Source organism: Ursus maritimus, unplaced genomic scaffold (genome assembly GCF_017311325.1).
Source record: "Ursus maritimus isolate PB19 unplaced genomic scaffold, ASM1731132v1 scaffold_27, whole genome shotgun sequence".
Lineage (NCBI taxonomy): Eukaryota > Metazoa > Chordata > Mammalia > Carnivora > Ursidae > Ursus > Ursus maritimus.
Window position 1 is genome coordinate 21,272,469 of NW_024425230.1, and position 19,566 is coordinate 21,292,034.

The 19,566-nt window shown below is 50.3% G+C and overlaps 2 protein-coding genes and 1 long non-coding RNA gene across 3 annotated transcripts; 2 read left to right on the forward strand and 1 right to left on the reverse strand.

Annotated features, from left to right (window-relative positions):
• Positions 1 to 8: 8 nt before the first annotated feature.
• LOC121105525 lies at positions 9 to 5,578 on the reverse strand. The gene is made up of 3 exons (XR_005838074.1): positions 5,440 to 5,578; positions 1,614 to 1,679; positions 9 to 230 (listed from the first exon to the last, which is right to left on the reverse strand). It is a non-coding gene; the product is annotated as an uncharacterized LOC121105525 (long non-coding RNA).
• Positions 690 to 13,174, forward strand: LOC103660193 (tubulin polyglutamylase TTLL13P-like). Its single transcript, XM_008687788.2, has 15 exons — positions 690 to 816; positions 1,314 to 1,584; positions 1,915 to 1,955; positions 2,693 to 2,811; positions 5,020 to 5,150; positions 5,391 to 5,547; positions 5,930 to 6,073; positions 6,434 to 6,519; positions 6,799 to 7,030; positions 7,516 to 7,700; positions 9,410 to 9,595; positions 9,878 to 10,058; positions 10,361 to 10,540; positions 11,124 to 11,442; positions 11,784 to 13,174. The coding sequence occupies exons 2-15, from the start codon at positions 1,325 to 1,327 to the stop codon at positions 12,038 to 12,040; spliced, it is 2,478 nt and encodes an 825-aa protein (XP_008686010.2). The 5' UTR covers positions 690 to 816; positions 1,314 to 1,324; the 3' UTR covers positions 12,041 to 13,174.
• Positions 12,732 to 17,674, forward strand: NGRN (neugrin, neurite outgrowth associated). Its single transcript, XM_008687790.2, has 3 exons — positions 12,732 to 12,946; positions 13,352 to 13,462; positions 16,567 to 17,674. Exons 1-3 carry the CDS (start codon positions 12,783 to 12,785, stop codon positions 17,174 to 17,176), a joined length of 885 nt encoding a protein of 294 aa, XP_008686012.1. The 5' UTR covers positions 12,732 to 12,782; the 3' UTR covers positions 17,177 to 17,674.
• The last annotated feature ends 1,892 nt before the right edge of the window (positions 17,675 to 19,566 follow it).

Genomic DNA, 19,566 nt, shown 5'->3' on the forward strand with positions numbered 1-19,566 from the left:
ACATTTAGGCACACGGGATAGTCTTAAAATGACAAGTTGGACTGAGTTCGGTGGAGGTAGCGACCAGAAGTCCAAGTGCATGGACGTCAGGAGCAGCAGTGAAGGCGACGGTGAAGGAGCGCTATGATGAGGCCGTCCGGTCACCCGTCTCCGCGCAGCAGGGTGAGTGAGTGCTGTTCACCGCTGTGCCTCCCGAGCGCGGGGGCTGTTCCGCTCAGGTTACTAAAAAACTGAAAGGCAAGCAGGTGTATGTCCCCAACGCAGACTTGGCCAAATTCTGGGCTCGGCCCGCGGGTTGGAGACAGGCTGGGGTGAAATGTATGTGAAGCGGCGCGAATGCGGAAGGACTGTAAGTCCCAGCTGATGCACCCCGAGAGCTGCCGCAGCGAGGCGGCCCAGATGGCACACCACCACCACCGCCAGGGCAGGCGGAGCCTGCGCGCAAGATGGCCTCGGCCCACGCCCGAGTGGGTGTGGTTCCGGGAAGGCCACGCCCCCAGAACGCTTCTCCAATGGGGGCCGCCCTCGTGTCCATGGCGACGGCGGCGGCGGCGGCTGCTGGCCTGCTCAAGGAGGCGCCGCCGCCGCCGGGATCTCCGAGCTAGGAGCGAACCCCGGAAGGGGGGGGAGCGGGCTCCCCCTCGAGATCGGCGGGGACAGCCAGTCCTGTGGAACAAGGAAGTGGTCCCGGAGGCCCAGCGACGCCCGGGAAGGAGCAGGAGCCGGGCGAAGGGCGGACATGAGCGACCAGCTGAGTCCAGCCTCGGACCGCTAGGGGCGGACCCAGCAGCCCCTCCCCTTTCCTCGAAATCTCGGGTGGGCAGTGTCAGCCAGCGGCTCCCCGTCCGGCAGCAGAGCCCAAGGGGTCTTACCCACCAAGTGCCAGTGTGTACACGTGGAGAACCTGAGTCATGGGACAAGGAAAGGAGCGCTGGCTTTCAGCTCTATTTTAAAATCGAAGGACCCCCAGAGCCCAGCCATTCCCCCTTCCCATTCAGGAATAAAAACGCCATGGTCATGGCCCCTGCCGGCTCTGTCCAGCTTCTACGCGCACCCCAGCGTGTTGTATGGAGGGGCGATCTTGGATGATCAGGGCTTGTCGGGGAATCCAACGTTTCACAGGCATTCCCTAGCCCCTATTACCTACTTGGAAACGATCCCATTCTGCAGTGGGATTGTTCTGTTCTGAAGGGGCAGCAAAGTTCCATTATAACACCATGAAGGAGGTCCTTTGCGTAGACGCCTCCAGGCCTTCCTGGGCCTGAAGGAAGGAAGCTCTGATACGTATTTCACTCTCACCCCTCTCCCCTCAGAACCTAAGAGGATGGAGCCAAATACCTGTAAGACCAGCGAATCGGAGGAAGACTACGTTGAGGAAGAGGAATCCGAGGAGGAATGTGTTCAAGGGGAAACTACCATCCCTTCTGACTCTCCTCAGCAGGAACTCTCGAAGGCTGACTCTAAGGAATTTGGGGATGGAGGTCCCTTATCTATTGTAGCCAAGAAAATTCCAAAGAAAATCATAGCCCCAACTGACTCAGATGACTTAGAAGTTGGGAGGAGAAAGAGAAGGCGGAAACGCAGGTAACAGACAGGTGCCTGGGCCCCCTCACCTGCCTGGCTCCAGAAGAGAGTCACCCCTTGGCCTCCCTTCAGCAGTTGGGGGTCTTCCCTTTAATCTGCAAGAGAGGACAGGGAATGTAGGAACATCGTTAACCTTTTGGTACTACAAAAACACAAAATTCAGAGCCATTTGAGTTGGCTTGGTTTGCATTTTCACCACATGTCTGTCATCCTGGTCTTTAAGTGGCTTTTAGAGAAAATGAATTGCATTATAGATATGTTGGGTGCCTCGCAGCCCAGGGTCTGTCCTTTTTCCCACTCTGCCTGATTTCTACCATTCCTCCATTCCAGACCCCTGTCCATCAACCTGACCAACTGCAAGTATGAGAGCGGTAAGCACCCAGCTCACTCACACACCACTTTGCCTAAGAGGGCACCTGCAGCTTTTGCTCTGGGTAGGGTCCCGCAGTCAGGCTCCCACCCCTGCATCTTGTCGGGCTGGCCTATAACCTGTATTGAGCCACTAGCAGCTGGGATATTAGTTCCACTTAGTCTTAGTGGTAGGGTGGGAACCCCCCAGTTAGCTGACAGACTGACCTTAGCTAGCAAAAAAAAAAGTGACTGAAGGTCACCATTGCCCCGCCCTTCCCAGATTTTATCAGAATTGAGATGAGAACAGGTCAATATGGTTTGTTTTTTTCCCAAAGAAGCCCTTGAGGGATCTTCAGGAATTAAAAGAAAAAAAAAATCACCCGCTAGGGCAGCTATTTTTTCGTCTCCTTCTGTGCCCACTGCCACGTGCCAGGGGCCACCCAGTGTGGGAGGTGCCAGTGTGACCCCTCCAGAGGGTCAGCTTTGCAGGTCTGAAATCATCCCAATTGAGAGAGAGAGGACTGACAGGAGCAGAGAGCCAGGCTCTAGTTTTCTCTGTCACAGATTTTGGAAGGGCCCTGACGGCCTCATGAACTTGGAATTGTCACATGGTAATTAAACTGTAGCATTGAGGTAAGAATCACCTCTGTCTTCATCCCACTCTCTGCTCGAGTCTGTTCCTCACCTGACCCAGCTACAGTCACGAGGCTTGCTGCCAGTGTCCCGGCTGGCACCACTGACCTCCCTCTCTCCGCAGTGCGTCGGGCAGCCCAAATGTGTGGCCTGAAGGAGGTGGGGGAGGACGAAGAGTGGACTGTGTACTGGACAGACTGCTCTGTCTCACTGGAACGAGTCATGGACATGAAGAGGTTTCAGGTACAAGCTCCGGACCCAATAGCTTAAAGGGGCCATGGCCCCTAGATGTGTCCTCCCGCCCTCCTGCTCGGGCACCTGCAGCTGCCACCCTCTGTGGCTGTCCCCCTGGCAGAGCAGGAAAGGCCATGGCCAGGGCTTCTGCTCCACTGGAAAAATTCTCCTCTTGGGTTTCTGGAACTTATATTATAGGAAGGAAGTATCTGCTGGGCCCCATTTGCCTGGAGGCATCTGTGCCCAGCTGGCCCCCTTCAGGGCAGGTGAGCCCAGCTGAGGGCAAGGCTGGAAGGCAGCTTCAGTGCAAACAGCGGGGCCAGCAGAGCGATCCAGCTTCTAAGCAGCTTAACCTAGCATGAGAGTCAGTGTGGGGTCCTGCAGGCCAGCAAGAAAGTCAGGAAGGATGGGCCCACAAAAAGAATATAACTTCTTCATGGTACTTTGGTTATCCTCTAATTGGGTCTTTTTTTTTTTTTTTTTTTTAAGATTTTATTTTTAGGGGCGCCTGGGTGGCTCAGTCTGTTAAGCGTCTGCCTTCAGCTCAGGTCATGATCCCGGGTTCCTGGGATCAAGTCCCGAGTCATCGAGTCATCCGGCTTCCTGCTCAGTGGGGAGCCTGTTTCTCCCTCCTCCTCTGCCAGCTGCTCCCCTGCTTGTGCTCTCTCTCTGTCAAATAAATAAAATCTTAAAAAAAAAAAAAAAAAAGAAATACATGAGAAAATTTCCAGTACAGTAGAATTTGTAATTGTTCCATTCAAAAATTATAATCTATTTTTAAAAAAAGATTTCATTTTTAAGTTAATCCCCGTATTCAACATGGGGCTTGAACTCAGCACCCCAAGATCAAGAGTCACACACTCCACTGACTGAGCCAGACCTCTAAGTGGGTCTCTGTGGTGGTTAGCAATACAAGAATGTAAAAAGGTCTGCAGGCTTAGTTTGAGGGGAAGCCAGGAAGGGAGTCAAGGAGATCGTAACTTGTGCTACAACAAGTCACGGGAGAAGAGCCCGAGAGAGACACAGAGTGAGCTCGAAGTGCTCGAGAAGCCCTAACGAAGGGATACGCAGGGAGCGGATGGAAGATGATGGAAGATGCGTAAGACAATAATTAACACCGTTCCTTGAGGGTGTACTGAATGTCAGGCACTTATCAAGTGCTTTTACAGTCTTACACTTTAAAACTCATTACATTCTCAAAACAACCCTGAGTGGCAGATACCTGTTGGTTAAGAGGACACCAGGGCTCAGAAACACTAAGTTCCTGCAGCTAGCGAGTGGTAAAGCCAGTGAGACAGCCCAGAAGCAGCGGGAGTTGCTGCCTCCCCGCACTGCGGTTCCAGCAGGCGCCCTGGCAACGTCCTATCCTGGGGGTGGCGTGGCACTGTGTTCCTGGGACGGCTGCTCAATTTCCTTTGCTCTTTTGGAAAATGGTTTCTCATTTGCTTGTGCTCCCATGCACCAATTATTCTTATAGGACTCGTCCCCGGTGGTCTGGGGGATGTTATAAGGTGGGTGGGAGGCCCAAAGTCCTGGTGAATCCATCTTGCTGTCCCTCATTTCCTGACCTCAGTGCGGATGTGTGTTTTGGGAGAGGCCAAGGAGGAGGCTCTCACTTGCCTTAGGGAAACTTCCTTTTCTCCCCTAGGGTATTGGGTACAGGGTTTACCCCCACGGCAACTTTTTTTTTTTTAAGATTTTATTTATTTGAGAGACAGAGCACAAGCAGGGGGGAGGAGCAGAGGGAGAGGAGCAGAGGGAGAGCGAGAAGCACACTCCCTGCTGAGTGGGGAGCCCGACTCGACTCGGGGCTCGATCCCAGGATCCTGATATCATGACCTGAGCCGAACACAGACGCTTAACCAACTGAGCCACCCAGGCACCACCCTCCCCCACCTTTTTTTTAGAGAGAGAGAGAGAGAATGCATGCATGTCCTTGTGTGGGGGGTGAGGAGCAGAGGGAGAGGGAGAGAGAGAGAATCCCAAGGTGGGCTCCAAGCTCAGCACAAAGCGCGATGAGGGGCTCGATCTCAGGACCCTGAGATCGTGACCTGAGCCAAAATGAAGAGTCAGATGCCCAGCCCACTGAGCCACCCAGGCGCCCCATCCACTCTGACTCCTACCTTGACCTTCCCAGTCCTCCTGGTATGCCCAAGGCCCCAGGGACTGCCACTTACTCTGCTGGTGGGGGTAGATAACCAGCTGGTTCCGTTTCAGAAAATCAACCACTTCCCGGGCATGACGGAAATCTGCCGCAAAGACCTGCTGGCTCGGAACCTCAACCGCATGCAGAAACTCTATCCCGCCGAGTACAACATCTTCCCCCGCACCTGGTGCCTCCCTGCAGAGTGAGTGAGCCCCCGCTCCCCAGGCTCATATTCTCGGGGAGGAAAGCTTTCACCATCTCAGTTCCCTCCAGACTCTGGCCTTGTGACCTAGAAAGTCTCAAGGGATGAGAGTTTCAGCTGCTCTAAGAAAAGAAGGTCTGAGACTGAGGCTCCAGGAAGAGCGTGGACAGGACAACTCCACAGGGCCTGGCCCAGCTGTGACGCACGGAACCCTTCTGACCAGCCTCTCTCTGCACGTAGCTTTGGGGACTTCCAGTCCTATGGTCGTCAGCGAAAAACCCGCACTTACATCTGCAAGCCGGACAGTGGCTGCCAGGGACGGGGCATCTTCATCACCCGAAATCCCCGGGAGATCAAGCCAGGAGAGCATATGATCTGCCAGCAATACATCTCCAAGGTGAAGGGTGCCTTGGGACCACCGGGGCCCTCCCCGAGCACCAGAGCACCTCGTCTCTCCCAGTGCCAGAGAGGAAGCCGGCCTCCCCTTCGGCTCCTGCCCTTCCTGCTGTTTCCCCTTATCTTGGAGGCAGTCCAGAGCCATGGTTCAGAGCCAGCCTGTCTGGGTCTGAATCTGAGTTTTCCCAATTCTTAGAGGTGATCTTGGGCAATTTCTTACTCTTTCTGTGCCTTAGTTTCTTCATTTGTTGAATGGGAATAATAGCAGTAACTAAGCTTCATATGGTTATTATGAAAATTAAATGAGTTATTATGATTAGAAACACTTAGAACAATGCATGGGATAGAATGAGCACTTCAAAGGTATTCTTCCCTGCTTTTAGCCCTTCCTCATTGACGGCTTCAAGTTTGATATGCGAATCTATGTCCTGATCACGTCCTGTGACCCTCTTCGGATCTTCATGTACGAGGAGGGCCTGGCTCGCTTTGCCACTATGCCCTACGTGGAGCCCAGCCACACCAACCTGGTAAGGGGGCCAACCGGCAGTCCTGGGGGGCAGGGCGGTGCCCTCTTCTCATGAGCACTGAGGTTCTATGGAGAAACCAGGGAGAGAGGCTTATTATTGTCACCCATGAGCCAGGAATGAACCAGTGAGCACCCTGGCGCCTGGCAGGGAGGAGAGCATTTGGTGGGTGGTGACTGCTGCAAGGTCCTCCCTGGAGGAGCCTGGCATACCCCCTTCCCCAGGAGCTTATGGGACAGTTCTGAGGTGAAGAGGGGCAGGAGATGAGCCATCTTGGGGAGGGATGGGTAATAAAAAGGCAATGAAGGGCTGGAGAGGGGTGCTGCAGGGAAAGTCTGAATCACAGGGGCACTCTCTTCCCAGGATGACGTCTGCATGCACCTGACCAACTATGCTATCAACAAACACAATGAGAATTTTGTCCGAGATGCTGCTGTGGGCAGTAAGAGGTACTCCCTGCCCCGACTGCTCCTCAGCCCTATAGTCTCAGCAGCCCATGAAACTGAGCTGGCTCTTGGGAAGCCAATTGCTCAGGAAAACCACCTTTACAGACCCCTGTCCTGTGCTTGACCTCTAAGTGCAGCCCCGCCCCCCACCCTGATAACTAAGCCCCACTCCAAGCTCCCACATAGCTTCACGGAAGTAGGGTTAGTGGTAGGGAACCTCCTGCCCGCGGCCCAGACCCACTGGTGTAGAATGGGTCCTCCTCTGAGCACTGGGCCTCGCAGGAAGCTGTCGACACTCAACTCCTGGCTGCGAGAACACGGCTACGACCCCCGAGAGCTGTGGGGGGACATCGAGGACATCATCATCAAAACCATCATCTCAGCCCATTCTGTTCTTCGCCACAACTACCGAACCTGTTTTCCCCAATATCTGAGTGGAGGTACATGCGCCTGTTTTGAGATCCTTGGTTTTGACATCTTGCTGGACCACAAGCTGAAGCCCTGGCTGCTGGAGGTGAGGAATGTCTTTTGGGCTTTGCAAAACCAAGGTCCAGAGGCTGCCCTGAACAGGACGCCTGGGACAGGAGTGCACTCAACTGGTGGAACAGAGAATGGGGGACAGTGGCGGCACTGGGGTGGGGACGAACCGGCAGAAGGCGTAAGATCTCTCCACTTTTGACCTGCTGAGTCAAATCTTAGTGGTCTCTGGCTCCCACCAGAGGAATCCAGGATTTGGATCTCAAGAGTTCCTCATGTAATCTTTGTCTTTAGGGACACTGTGTCTATAGAATCAGGCTGTCTGGTTCGCTTTCACCAGCCCATGTATTGAAGGAATCTCTGTGGCAGAGTCCTGTGGCCTTGGAGGTCAGAAACATCCCGCCTCCTTGGCTGAGGCCTCTGCAGGGGGATGTCTTGACTAGACCCTCCAGTCAGGCCCGCAAGGGACCACACCTGCTTGGGTGGTCTGGGAACGGGGTGGATAATGACTCCTCCTGGCAGGTAAACCACTCTCCAAGTTTCACCACCGACTCCCGCCTTGATCGAGAAGTGAAGGATGCACTTCTCTGTGATGCCATGACCCTTGTCAACCTCCGCGGTTGTGACAAAAGGAAGGTGATGGAGGAGGACAAGCGACGAGTCAAGGAGCGGCTTTTCCAGTGCCACCAGCAGCCACGGGAAGCCAGGTGCTGCAGGTGTCTGAGCTGTCTGGTTAGCACGGGCCTGGGCGTGAGAGTGCTGCTGTAGGTGGCGAGGGTGGTCCGGGGCTGATTAGTATGAAGAGCAGCTTTTCTTCTGCACAGATAACATATTACATATCAGAGACAGTATGTTCAAAATTCCAAAGATACTGCGAATAATTTCTTAAGTCTTCTCCAGCGACTGTCTCCAGCCAATCTATGTTCCTAGGGCCACGTGTATACTCACACAAACATTTAATGCATACATACGTACATATATGTATATTTATACAGATTGTTCTCCCTTTACCCAGACAATAGTGTAAATTTCACATGCTCCATACCATGCTTAGCGGTATCGTTTGGAGCTATTTCACATTAGCACATAAGGAGTTTTATGTGGTTTGATAAGCTCTTTGCTCTTGTGTTTTTTTTTTTTTTTAACAAAGCTCCTCTAGAAAGTTTATAATACTGAAACAGAAAACAGTTTAGTTATTCAATAATAAGGATTGTTTAAATCAGTCTTTTTCACCCACTGGTGCTTTCATTATAAGATGGGTTACAAACATGGTGATTTGTTGCTGATACTAAATTATAATATTAATAATACATGTGAATGAGTTGGAATAGATTTAGAATTACTCCCATAACAACAGTGCTCTTCCCCACCTGCATTGCAATATACAGGGCCAGTGTGTATTTGATTTGTCATGATATCCTGAGAGCCTGGCACACGGTAGGCACTCAAATGTGTGAGTAGAGGGGACGTATAACTGTAAATACCCATGGTCGGACTTCACACGTGACTGTATGAGTCATGTCCTTCAGCGGGGAAAAGGGCTGAAAACTCCTGGACTTTTTTTTTTTTTTTTAAGATTTTATTTACTTATTTGACAGAGAGAGACAGCGAGAGAGGGAACACAAGCAGGGGGAGTGGGAGAGGGAGAAGCAGGCTTCCCGCTGAGCAGGGAGCCCGATGCGATGCGGGGCTCAATCCCAGAACGCTGGGATGAACTGTGCCGAAGGCAGACGCTTAACCACTTATTAAACAAACATACTGGGGCACCTCGCTGACTCAGTGGGTGGAGTGTGTGACTTTTGTTCTTGGGGTTGTGACTTCGAGCCTCAGGTTGGGTGTAGAGATTACTTAAAAATAAAATCTTTAAAAAAATAAAAAATAAATAAACAAAAGTACAATCATACAATCACTTGAATACCAGGAAGCCATTTTAAAATGCTGTTGTATGACCCCATTTTTGTCTGAAACAAGGAAGGAAGGAAGGAATAAAGAAAGCAAGGTAGTTAGTAGCAAAGCTAGGATGCAGACTCGGTCCGGCCCGAGTCCCTGCTCATAACCAATATGCTAACTGCACAGTAAGATTATCGAGGTTTAATCCTTTTGTGCTTCTGCATTTTCTGTAATTCACATATATTACTCTATAATCCGAAACCTAAAAGACTGTGATAACTTGGGAGTGCTAGATTACAAGGGGACCCCTTTGCACTTAGGATGAAAACCAGATTTCTGGAAGTCAAGCCTCTATTTCCACAGCTACACATAGGTGGGATTGGCCAGATGGCCTTGGCAGCTTTCCCTACATGGGCATTGGCCAGAAAAGCCCGAAGCTATCGGATCCTCCAAGCCTTGGCCAGCCTTCCTTTCCTCACTGAACATTCTCAGTCCTCCTGACTCACTCTGAGCTTGGTTTCCACAGGCGAGAACAAATTGAGTCGTCCCATGCAGCAATACTGGACCAGGAGCGCTATGAGGATTCCCACCTTGGAGGATACCGGCGGATCTACCCTGGGCCTGACACGGAGAAGTACGCACCTTTCTTTAAGCACAATGGCTCCCTCTTCCAAGAGACTGCTGCTTCCAAGGCCAGAGAGGAGTGTGCCAGGTACTTTGCCTTGCAGTCTCCTCTGTCCACTTGCGGGGGGTGGGGGGGGACTGAATTGCTCCCCAGCAGGGTAGAGAGGAAGCCAGACACTTGAGCCAAGAGGTATGGAGTCATATATCCTATGAGACTCTTAGTGATTCGTTTCCATTTAGTAGGTTTCCCACCCTCCCCTTCATTCTTCTCCCGTCAGTCCCCCCAACAGATCATAATTCCCCACTTTCCCTCACCCTGCTTCTCCCCAACACAATTTCTCCAGTGTCTGAAGCTGCTGTGTCTTGTCAGGCAGCAGCTGGAAGAGATCCGCCTTAAGCAGGAACAGCAGGAGACCTCAGGCAGTAAGAGGCGAAAGGAAAACAGGGACCAGAACCAGGGTGAATCCGCAGGAGAGAAGAGCCGATCCAGGGCCCGGCTCCGGGGACTTTCCACCCACTTGGTTTACAGGAACCGGACCCGGGAGAAAGAGGTGTCGGGGGTTTGGTAGCTCTTGCCTTTCTATGGGAAATGGGTTGGGACTCCTAGAAAAGGGAATCTTTGCTGTCCTCTCCTCCTCTTGTATAAGAGAGAGAGGGGTTCCTAATGAATACACTGGCTCTGACCTGGTGGACCAGGGGGTGAGAGAACGGACAGCAAAGGGAACCTTCCGCTGGGATCAAGGAAGGGACAGGGGAGGAGGGGTAGAGTGGGCAGGAGTCCCGCAGCCATCCCTGTTGATGGTGTGGGACTCACCCCTGGAGATCTTGCATTCATCTCTCATGTGCCTTGTAGCTGCTACCCGTACACCTGGACACCATGCATCCTCAAGAAATTGTGGAAGAGGAGGAGCTGGAGCGAATGAAGGCCCTGCTACAAAGGGAGAATCTCATCCGAAGCCTGGGTATTGTAGAGCAGCTCACGCGCATGCTGCACCCCAGCCACCAGGGCCAGAAAAAACTTCATGAGTATCGGGTGAGGGTCCCTGCGCAGCCTCTCAGAGAACAAGGGAAAAAGGGCTGCAGCAGCACATGGTGGTGGCCACAGCACAGGCGGCTAATGTGATGGTATCTGGCACGGAGCCTGGGAAAGCAGAGTATGCTGGGTATTGGGAAAGGGTCTCTTGGTTCCTTTTGCATTTGTTCCCAAGCTCCCTTGTTTGTAGTAATGACATCTGGCAAAGTGAAGCTCCCAGCCTTCTCCTGAGAGACCTGTTCTCTGTATTTCCAGTCTTGCAATAACCCCAAACTCATGACTGACAAAGAACAAGGCCACCACCCTCGGTGGCTTCTGTGTAATCTCTCCCTAGCACTGCCAGTGCCATGGCTCTATCGGGCGATAAGTAAACAGACTTGGGCCAACAGAAGAGCTGCCGCATTCACTACTCCCTGGGGCTAGGAGCAAGCCTATTGGGTCCTCAGTTTTTGCTGAGCCCCAAAGGAGTGAACGGGTTAAATAGTGGTCACAGCCTAGAAGAGATGTTTCAGTTACCTATTTTTTCACACCGCTCCATCCAGCCTCACAAGAAATGTGGTAAGGGGCTGCTCTTCTCCTCTAGCCTAGATTTCACCAGGACGGGCTGGGCAGTCAAGAACTGCCATCTGTGAGTCTGGTCCCATTGGTCCTCCTGAGAGGGGCCGCCAAAAAGCAGGGCCCTCCTCATTTCCTGCATCCAGTTCGGGCCCACGAGTTGATCCCCAGGATCTTAGGGCCACTGCCAACCATGAATGCTGCAATTCCACATCATTCCTGGTGCCACCTACAGCCCAAGAACTTCAACTGGATAGGAGATCCAGCAGCCATCGGCCCCCGTTCACTGTCAATGAAGACATCTGGAAGGCGCTATTTTTCCAGTGCCAGAGTCAGGCTCACTAGCCGTAAGTATGCAAAACTAGCTTTGGTCACTCTGACTTGTGTAAATTCCCACGAGCAAACACTACAGCTGGGATGTTCCCAAAATATAACACAGCACTTCCACCAGTGCAGGAATGGGATAGGTAGTGGACCCCTGTAGAAATGGCAGAAGTACAGTCCCAGCACTCAACAAACGTTAACAGGGAAACAGACAAGTAAACACAATTAAACTACAGTGTGGTAAAGATGCTGGAGGGGAGCATGGGATGCCATTCCTGTGTGTTGGTAATTGGGCAACAGTTGGTAAAGAGGTGAGCGAATCCCCTGTGAATACCAACTCAGGGGACCCATGTTTTCACTGCAGAAGGCCAAGCCAGCAGAAGGCTAGAAGCCATAAACAGAGCCCTGGCAGGATCAGTGCCATCCTCTTTAACCTCAAAGCAGGGCTATCTTCTGCAACCAGAAAAAGTGGCATGTGGCTCACGGACTGATTGCGCTTTGCCCTCCGCGGTAGACTCTGAACACAGAGCACCCAAGACCCGGGATCTCACTCTCTGCCCTGCCTCTGCACCCCTGATGCTGCGAACCACTGCCCTCCTTGACATCAGCCACCACAGGTAAATGCAGGACGGAAGCCCAGCGCTCAACCTCTCCTGGAGAGCCCCCTCAGGTTTCCAAAGGGGCAGAGGGCCTTCAACCGTTGCTAAGTCAAAGACTGCCACCAAGCTTCAGTTGGAAAAGGCCTGGCCAGGAACCCTGTTTGCACAAGGCAAAACACATAGAGGCCAAGAATTCCTCAATACCCTAAGACTATTTGCAGATCCGTAAAGACTAAAAGATGAAGAGGAGCCCAGGTCGGCCATGTCCTCATCCTCGCCCTCCAAACCTTAGCCTGGATTTATTGCTAGGTGATGGGTCTGAACCCCGGGTGCGGGGAGGTCATCCAGGCGACAAGGAGCCCCTTTCCCAGAGGAGCGAGTGTCCACGGCAAGAGGCTGTCGCCACCAGAGGACCGCCGAGGGGAAGCCCTTTCCGCCGCGGTGGCGGAGACAGGCCTGCCTGGGCAACCGTTGGGGCGGAGGGGCGGCTCTTGGCAAATGAATCCGTCTTTTTATTAAAGTTTTTGGCGTTTTGCAGGAGCGTCCTCTACCTCATTCCGGCCCTTGCTTTTCAAGCTCAATACTCTCCACATTCACAGCCAGGAAGCGTAGACCGCGCACGGGTTCAAGCCCAGATACCCTGCCCTCGGCCGGAAGCCGGAAAAACGCGCGACTATCCCTGCTCCCGGCCTGCCCCTCCACTTCCGCCCCGCCCTCACGCTTCCGGTACTGCGCGTTTCGGGGTGGTGGAGGCTGTTGTCGATATGGCGCTTACTCTGAGCCTCTTGCTGGGCGGGCGTGTCCGTGCTGCCGTCGCTCGCTGTGGGTTTGCGACCCGGGGGGTGGCAGACCCCGGCTCTCTTGGCCGCGAGCCGGACCCCGATTCCGACTGGGAACCGGAGGAGCGGGAGCTGCAGGAGGTGGAGAGGTACCGGCTCCTTCCCGGGCCCTCAGCCTGAAGCAGGGCATCGCGCCCCGGCGCTCCAGGCCGCTCCCCCTTGGAGCCCGGCGTCGTGCCGCCGCGTTCGCCGCAGCCCTTGTTTTTTACCCGTTGTCAGGGGCGCAGGGGCAGGCGTGCGGCTCCTTTGGGACCACAGCTTTCTTTACCAGTGACGTATTTCATCACCCGTTTAGAAAGTTCGGCATGTTTACGGGCTGTGTTAGGTATTAGATTTCCGGGAGGTGTACGGAGCAGGTCTGAGCCAACACACATGGCTTGGTTGCCCTTGCAAACAAAGAGAAGAGGGCTGGGCTCTTTGTGATTTAGGCTGAGGCTCTTCAGCCACCTGTTTTGCTCCCACGCATGGCTTCTGCCATTGGTTCTCTCCCCCAGCACCCTGAAACGACAGAGAAAAGCCGCCCGGTTCCAGAAAATTCGGAGGCAAATGGAGGCGCCGGGTGCCCCGCCCAGGACCCTGACGTGGGCAGCCTTGGAGCAGATCCGGTAAGACTCGCTGTAGTTTGGATCTGCTGTGATGAGAAGTGACGGACACGGGGGCCTAGAACGTTATTTTTATATTTTACTTTCTTATCATTTAAGATTTCTAAATGACAAGTAGAGTAATATAACGAATTTCCGTAAGCTCGTCATCTAAATTTAATAGTTCTTAACATTAGGACACGGTTCGTTTTTGCTGAAATTTTAAAATAGTAAGCTGCAAGACATCACATCATTTAACCTCAGAATCGTAGATCGTGACGTTTTTAAGCTAAGGTCAGGGATGGGGGCTTCCATGGTGATGTACGTTTTTCTGAAGAGAAAATCCATATCTTAAAAATCTTAGAGATCCTTTTTAAGTTTTATGTTTGTTGTTTTGAATAGACAATACATTACATACGGTTCAAAATTAGAACAGTATAATGTGGTATACACATTGAAAAGTTTTAATCCCAGCCAGGCTCCTGTGGAACTATTTTTGTGCCTTTTTCCAGGTCTCCTTATGCAAATACGAGTATGAATATAGATTTTAATTTTCATTTCCTTAATCACAATACTGTAAATACTGTTCTACACTTTTCCTTTTTCACATATTTCTTTTTGTTTTTTTTTTTTAAGATTTTATCAAATAATCTGTATATCCAACGCAGGGCTCGAACTCACAACCCTGAGATCAAGAGTTGCATGCTTTACTGACTAAGCCAGCCAGGCGTCCCAGTAATTCATTATTTAGTTAACCAGTCTTTCATGATGTGTATTTGGGTCGTTCCCATTCACTTTCTGTCACAGATAGTGCTCTAGTGGCTGTACACAGTATCCCACATATCTGCTGGGTATATTTGTTGTGTACATTCCCAGAAGTAGAGTTGCTGGGTGCCAGGGCAAATGGATTTGCATTTTGATAAATATTGCTAAGTAGGCTTCCATAAGTTATGTGTCCTTTTCCATTCCCATCAGAATGGCTCTGAAGTTGACACTTAGAAGAAAGGGGATTCTGTAGAGCAGGGAGATTCTGTGAGCCTAGCACCTCTCTTGTGTCATCCTCCTTTCCCCTCTTAAACAACAGCTTTTCCAGATCTTCCTGTCACCTCCCTTTCCGTGGTTAATAGATATCCTTTTACTTCAAAGAAAAAACTGATCATTAGTTAAGAGCCCTTTAAAGCTTCTTGGTCTTCCTCTTAATTTCCCATTCTCAATATTTACAAATGAGGGGAAGTGGTAGCCCTTTACTTGTCTAGGACCAATGTTTTGCACTAGGTCATAGTCGTACCTAATTCCTCAGAGACCTACATCTGTCAGCTTCAGGTTCTCCCTCATCCTTTTGTTCCAAGCTAGTTCTTCCTGGCTGCCTATCCTTCTTATTTGTTTTGTCACAGCAGTGAAACCGTTGTCCACAAATCTTACCAGTGACTTCCTCCCTGCTAGGNTCCTGACACTCTAGTCTCTAGCCTCTCTAATATTTCTGCAACATTTGATCTTGTAGTGTGTTTTCTTGAAATTCTCTTCTCCTTTGACCCAGGGTACTAGTCACTTCTATTTCTAGGGCTCCTTTTCTCACTTTCCTTCCTGGGCTCTCCTTGTTCCTCCTTTATCTTAAATACTGCTGTTTGGGGGCACCTGGGTGGCTCAGTCGTTAAGCGTCTGCCTCCGGCTCAGGGCGTGATCCCAGAGTTCTGGGATCGAGCCCCCCATCAGGCTCCTCTGCTGGGAGCCTGCTTCTTCCTCTCCCACTCCCCCTGCCTGTGTTCCCTCTCTCGCTAGCTGTCTCTCTCTCTGTTAAATAAATAAATAAAATATTTTAAATAAATAAATACTGCTGTTTTTAAGAGTTGTGTCCTTGGTCATTTTATCTCCACCTACGTCATTCATGTGGCTTCAACCACCCCTGCTCTTCGCTTTTGACTTCCGAATCTGTCATCTCCAGTCCACGTTTTTCTTCTGACCTGTATATATTCAGCCATGCACTAGACCATCTCTGTTCGGATGTCTCACGTTTTTCAAACGCAACGTAATAAAATAGCAAACTCAGTGTAACAAAAGAAGATGTATCACTGTTCCCTGTTGACTTCATTTTGCTCCTGTTTTCACTCTACCCCTGAATGGTCCCACCAGTCACTCAAGCTGAAAGCCTGAATCTCTGCCTACTTCCCCCAATATTTAGTCCTTACCAAGTTCTACCATTTGGCCTTCCTGCAACAGTTCTCAGCACTGTTCCTTTTTCTGCTTTCATTGCAACTGCTGCAGTTCAGATGGCCTGGATTACCAGGACAGCCTCTTGACCGATTTTTCCATCTCTAGTCCTGCCACCGAAAACTACTCCTGGATTGAGCTTCAAAGTGAAAAGCTGCTTGTGGCATTCCACTGCTTAAAATCCTTCCTGGACCTGCTTATGATTTGCCATAGCTTGCATGTCCCGAATTGCAATTCTGCTATTTTTGAATACACCCACTTAAAAATCCTTCCTTGGTTCACTGTTGTTTTGGGGTGAACACGAGACTCTGTAAGCATGACATGATCTTGTTCCTGTCCTCACCGTTAGGTTGGATTATTGCCATGGTGATGTGCTGCTCTGCGTTTTACATGCTGTGCTCTCTATCATCAATACCTTTGATCTCTTCTTCCTCTCCTTCCCTCTGCCAGCTTAGTACCTTCATCCGTTCAGACCAGCTATAGGTGGACTTCTGAAGCAATTCCCCTGCCACGTCACAGGTGTTGTGATATCCTGTCCCTGGGTCTCCCAGGTGTTCTGACAGCATCCTCTGCTAGAACTTATCATAGTGGTGTTGTATGTGTTAATATATCTGTCTCCACGACCAGATTGTACGTTCTTTGAAAGGAAGGACAGTCTTCATGAACCCCCAGGATCTACCTGGGGCCTGGTGCACAGTGGGAGGAGTTTAGTTGATGGAAATAAAGTGACTTAAGAGTGGTTGGGTGTTGCTGTTGGCACACAGGAATGGAATACAGCCCTTTAGTGGCACTAGATACAAGCTATGTTTGCAGTTTTTCTGAGCCCTCTTCTTTTCAACGTAAATATCATTAGTATTATCAGTTGGCTTCTTTGATAACAGACTCCTCACAACTTGAAAACCCGCTCCTTTTTCCCATAGGTTTTTACATAAAGAATTTGCAGAGTCTTGGTCAGTTCCTAGATTAGCTGAAGGCTTTGGTGTCAGCACTGATGTGATCCGAAGGGTTTTAAAAAGCAAGTTTGTACCCACGTTGGAGCAGAAACTGAAGCAGGATCAAAAAGTGCTTAAGAAAGCTGGGCTTGCCCACTCACTCCAGCAGCTCCCCAGCTCTGGGGATACCTTGAAGTCGCTCTCGACAAACCACTCTGGATCAGGCTCTTTGTTGAGGCCAAGGGGTGAATCCTCCTTCAAGGGCTGGGGTTACAGCCCAGCTTTGCACGTGATAGAATCAAACACTTGCGGTACAAATACACCAAGGAGACAGAAGGGAGGGAATAAAGGAATCCAGGTCCTGGAGGAGGAGCGCTCCATGCCTGTTGCAGCAGCCCTGGGTCATCAGCGAGAGCTGCAGAAGTACTCCACCAGTGACGGTGCGGGCAAGAGAGGAACTGATGGTTGTGGATTGCCAAGTGACAAACTGGAAGATTTGAAGGCACAGGAGCTGGGTGATCAGAACTTCAGCAGCAAAGTAGTCCAGAGGGGGCGAGAGTTCTTCGATAGCAATGGGAACTTCCTGTACAGAATTTGAGCTGGAGCATGGCTTGTGGAGATGCCAAGTGAAACAGAGCTGGGAGAGTATATTTGGAGCTGCCTGGACTTCTGTGTATGGATTATCCACCTTGGGATGGGAGGAAATGATGAGTCTGGAATGCGGGAGGAAAGAGCTGCTCCGATTTGAATCTGACAAAAGGCAGTGAACTTCACAGGGCGGATGTGTGTATGGAAGGGCAGGGTTAAGGACTGGCTGGGAAGATTCTAGCGTCCTGGAGCACTGCTCCTGGTCTGACCCACATGGATCTTTGGCACTCACCCTTCTTGCTTGGGCTCTCTGTATGTTGAAGCCAGCCCGTGTTGCATGTGTTGTTAGGACTTTCTGTGATACTTGCAATATATGTTTGGGGGGGAAAAAATGAAAAGTTTGCCTTCTGACCTCATTTACTTCTGGAATAATGAACACTAATAGTTCTGGAACTGCTTAGTCAATTGATTGTTTTCATTATGTGCAAAAATAAAGTAAAATGTAGCAGTTTGTGTCGATTGGTGCTTTCTGGGGTGGGAGGGTTTACCTGTGAACCTGGAGAGTGAGGGAGAGAAAGAGACAAAGGGTCCCTTGTCCTTAAACACTGGGAGAGAGATGGAGCCTGAGGAGTTCCCAACAAAGGGCCCTGTGCAGTTCACCCTGCTTAGTAATAGATTTTGACAGCTAAGGATTGGGACGTTAGGCCTTCCCCGATCGCCTGGTCTAAAGCGGCTCTTCTTTGCTTCAGTTGCTGGGGCTTTGATAGAGATTGGAGTATGGGGGATTGACCCCCCCCCCCAAAAAAAAAAAAAACACACAGCAGGCAAAGGCGTTAGGGCCCTCAGCATAATCTCTAGCTACTTTCAAAAGCTTGAATAACATCTAATTTTAGAGTTGTTACCAGATTTTTCCAAGGGAACTGTGATGTGGGCCAGAATGGATAATAGGCCCCTTAATTTACTGATTGTTTTAGAGCTACTTCATTATAACCAGAAAGTGATGATCAATAGACAAGCAGAATGAGACACGTGGCAAGCAACAGAGCTGAGGACAGTTTTCAGCCATGCCTCATTTTAACAAGTCACTAGAAAAAAAACTGGTTATTCAGAATTTAAATATATGCAGGATGTTTGATGAAAATAATTGATTTTCCAAACCTGTCATTGAGTCTGTTGGTGAATCTCATTGCTATTTTAAATATCATTAATAGCAATTACAATATCATTGATTACTGTTAACTTGGGCATTTGTTCAATATGAATGGCAAGGCCCTATCACAGGCCAAAGTTAAGAGACTCCAGGTGCTGACAGCAGTGGGCACATAAGGCCCTGTTCTCCCTGCTCTGTCACTATCATGGCACTCTCAGTATTTTTATGATTTAAAAAATACGGTAATTTGCCATTAGAACCCTTTGGTCATTTTAAGAGGTAGAAGATGCTATTTGACTAATTTTTAACTCCTGCATATCATTTGACTATGCCCTTTCCCCAGTGGGCTATGGAAAATTAGAAGCTGTTGTTAAAAAGCTTTCATATGTTTTTCATTTACCTCATCCCCTACCCATCCTATTGCACACCAAGCTTGAATCTTTTTTCCAGTTTTGTAAATGCCAATCTAAGGTTTTGTACCTATTGGTTCTTTGTGTCCAGATTTTCACAGGGCCAGTTCCATGTCACTCAAGCCTCAGATTGTATGTTACTTTCCTAGGCTTTCCCTAATCACCCAGTCTAAAGCAACTCCCTTCATCCTCTAGCACCGCACCGTATTTAACATTCCCTGGCATTTGAAGTAGATTACTACTGTATTGTTTGTCATCATGCACTTGCCAATGGGGACAGGAGACCTGGCTGTTCATTGCTGTAGTTTCAGCTCCTAACATAGATTTCAGTATTGGTTGAGTACAGAAATGGTTGGAGCAGCTCACCAATCAGCCGGTCCAGAATGGCAGAGTCCTGCCTTTTACCTTTGCCAGCCTACCCATCCAGACCTGAGCCAACAAGACCTAAGCTTCCTCCAGGTTGACCTGTTCCTGCTTTATTCCTTTTTAAAGACTTATTTATTTGAGAGAGAGTGCTCCAGTGAGTTGGAGGAGGGGCAGAAGAAAGAATCTTCAAGCAGACTCCCCGCTGAGCAAGGACACCCCCCCCAACTCGCATCTGGATCTCACAACTCATGAGATCATGACCTGATCTGAAACCAAGAGTCGGAGGCTTAACCCACTGAGCCACTCAGGTGCCCCGTTCCTGCTTTTTTTGTCAGCATGTCTAGGTCCTAACTCACCAGCACTGCAGTGTTTTGGGAAAGTGCACCCCCTTACCCAACCCAAGCTGGAAAGGGGGCTGAAGGGTTCACCCAGCCTGTGTTCCACAGGGCTAGGGTCATAGGACTCTATGGTGCC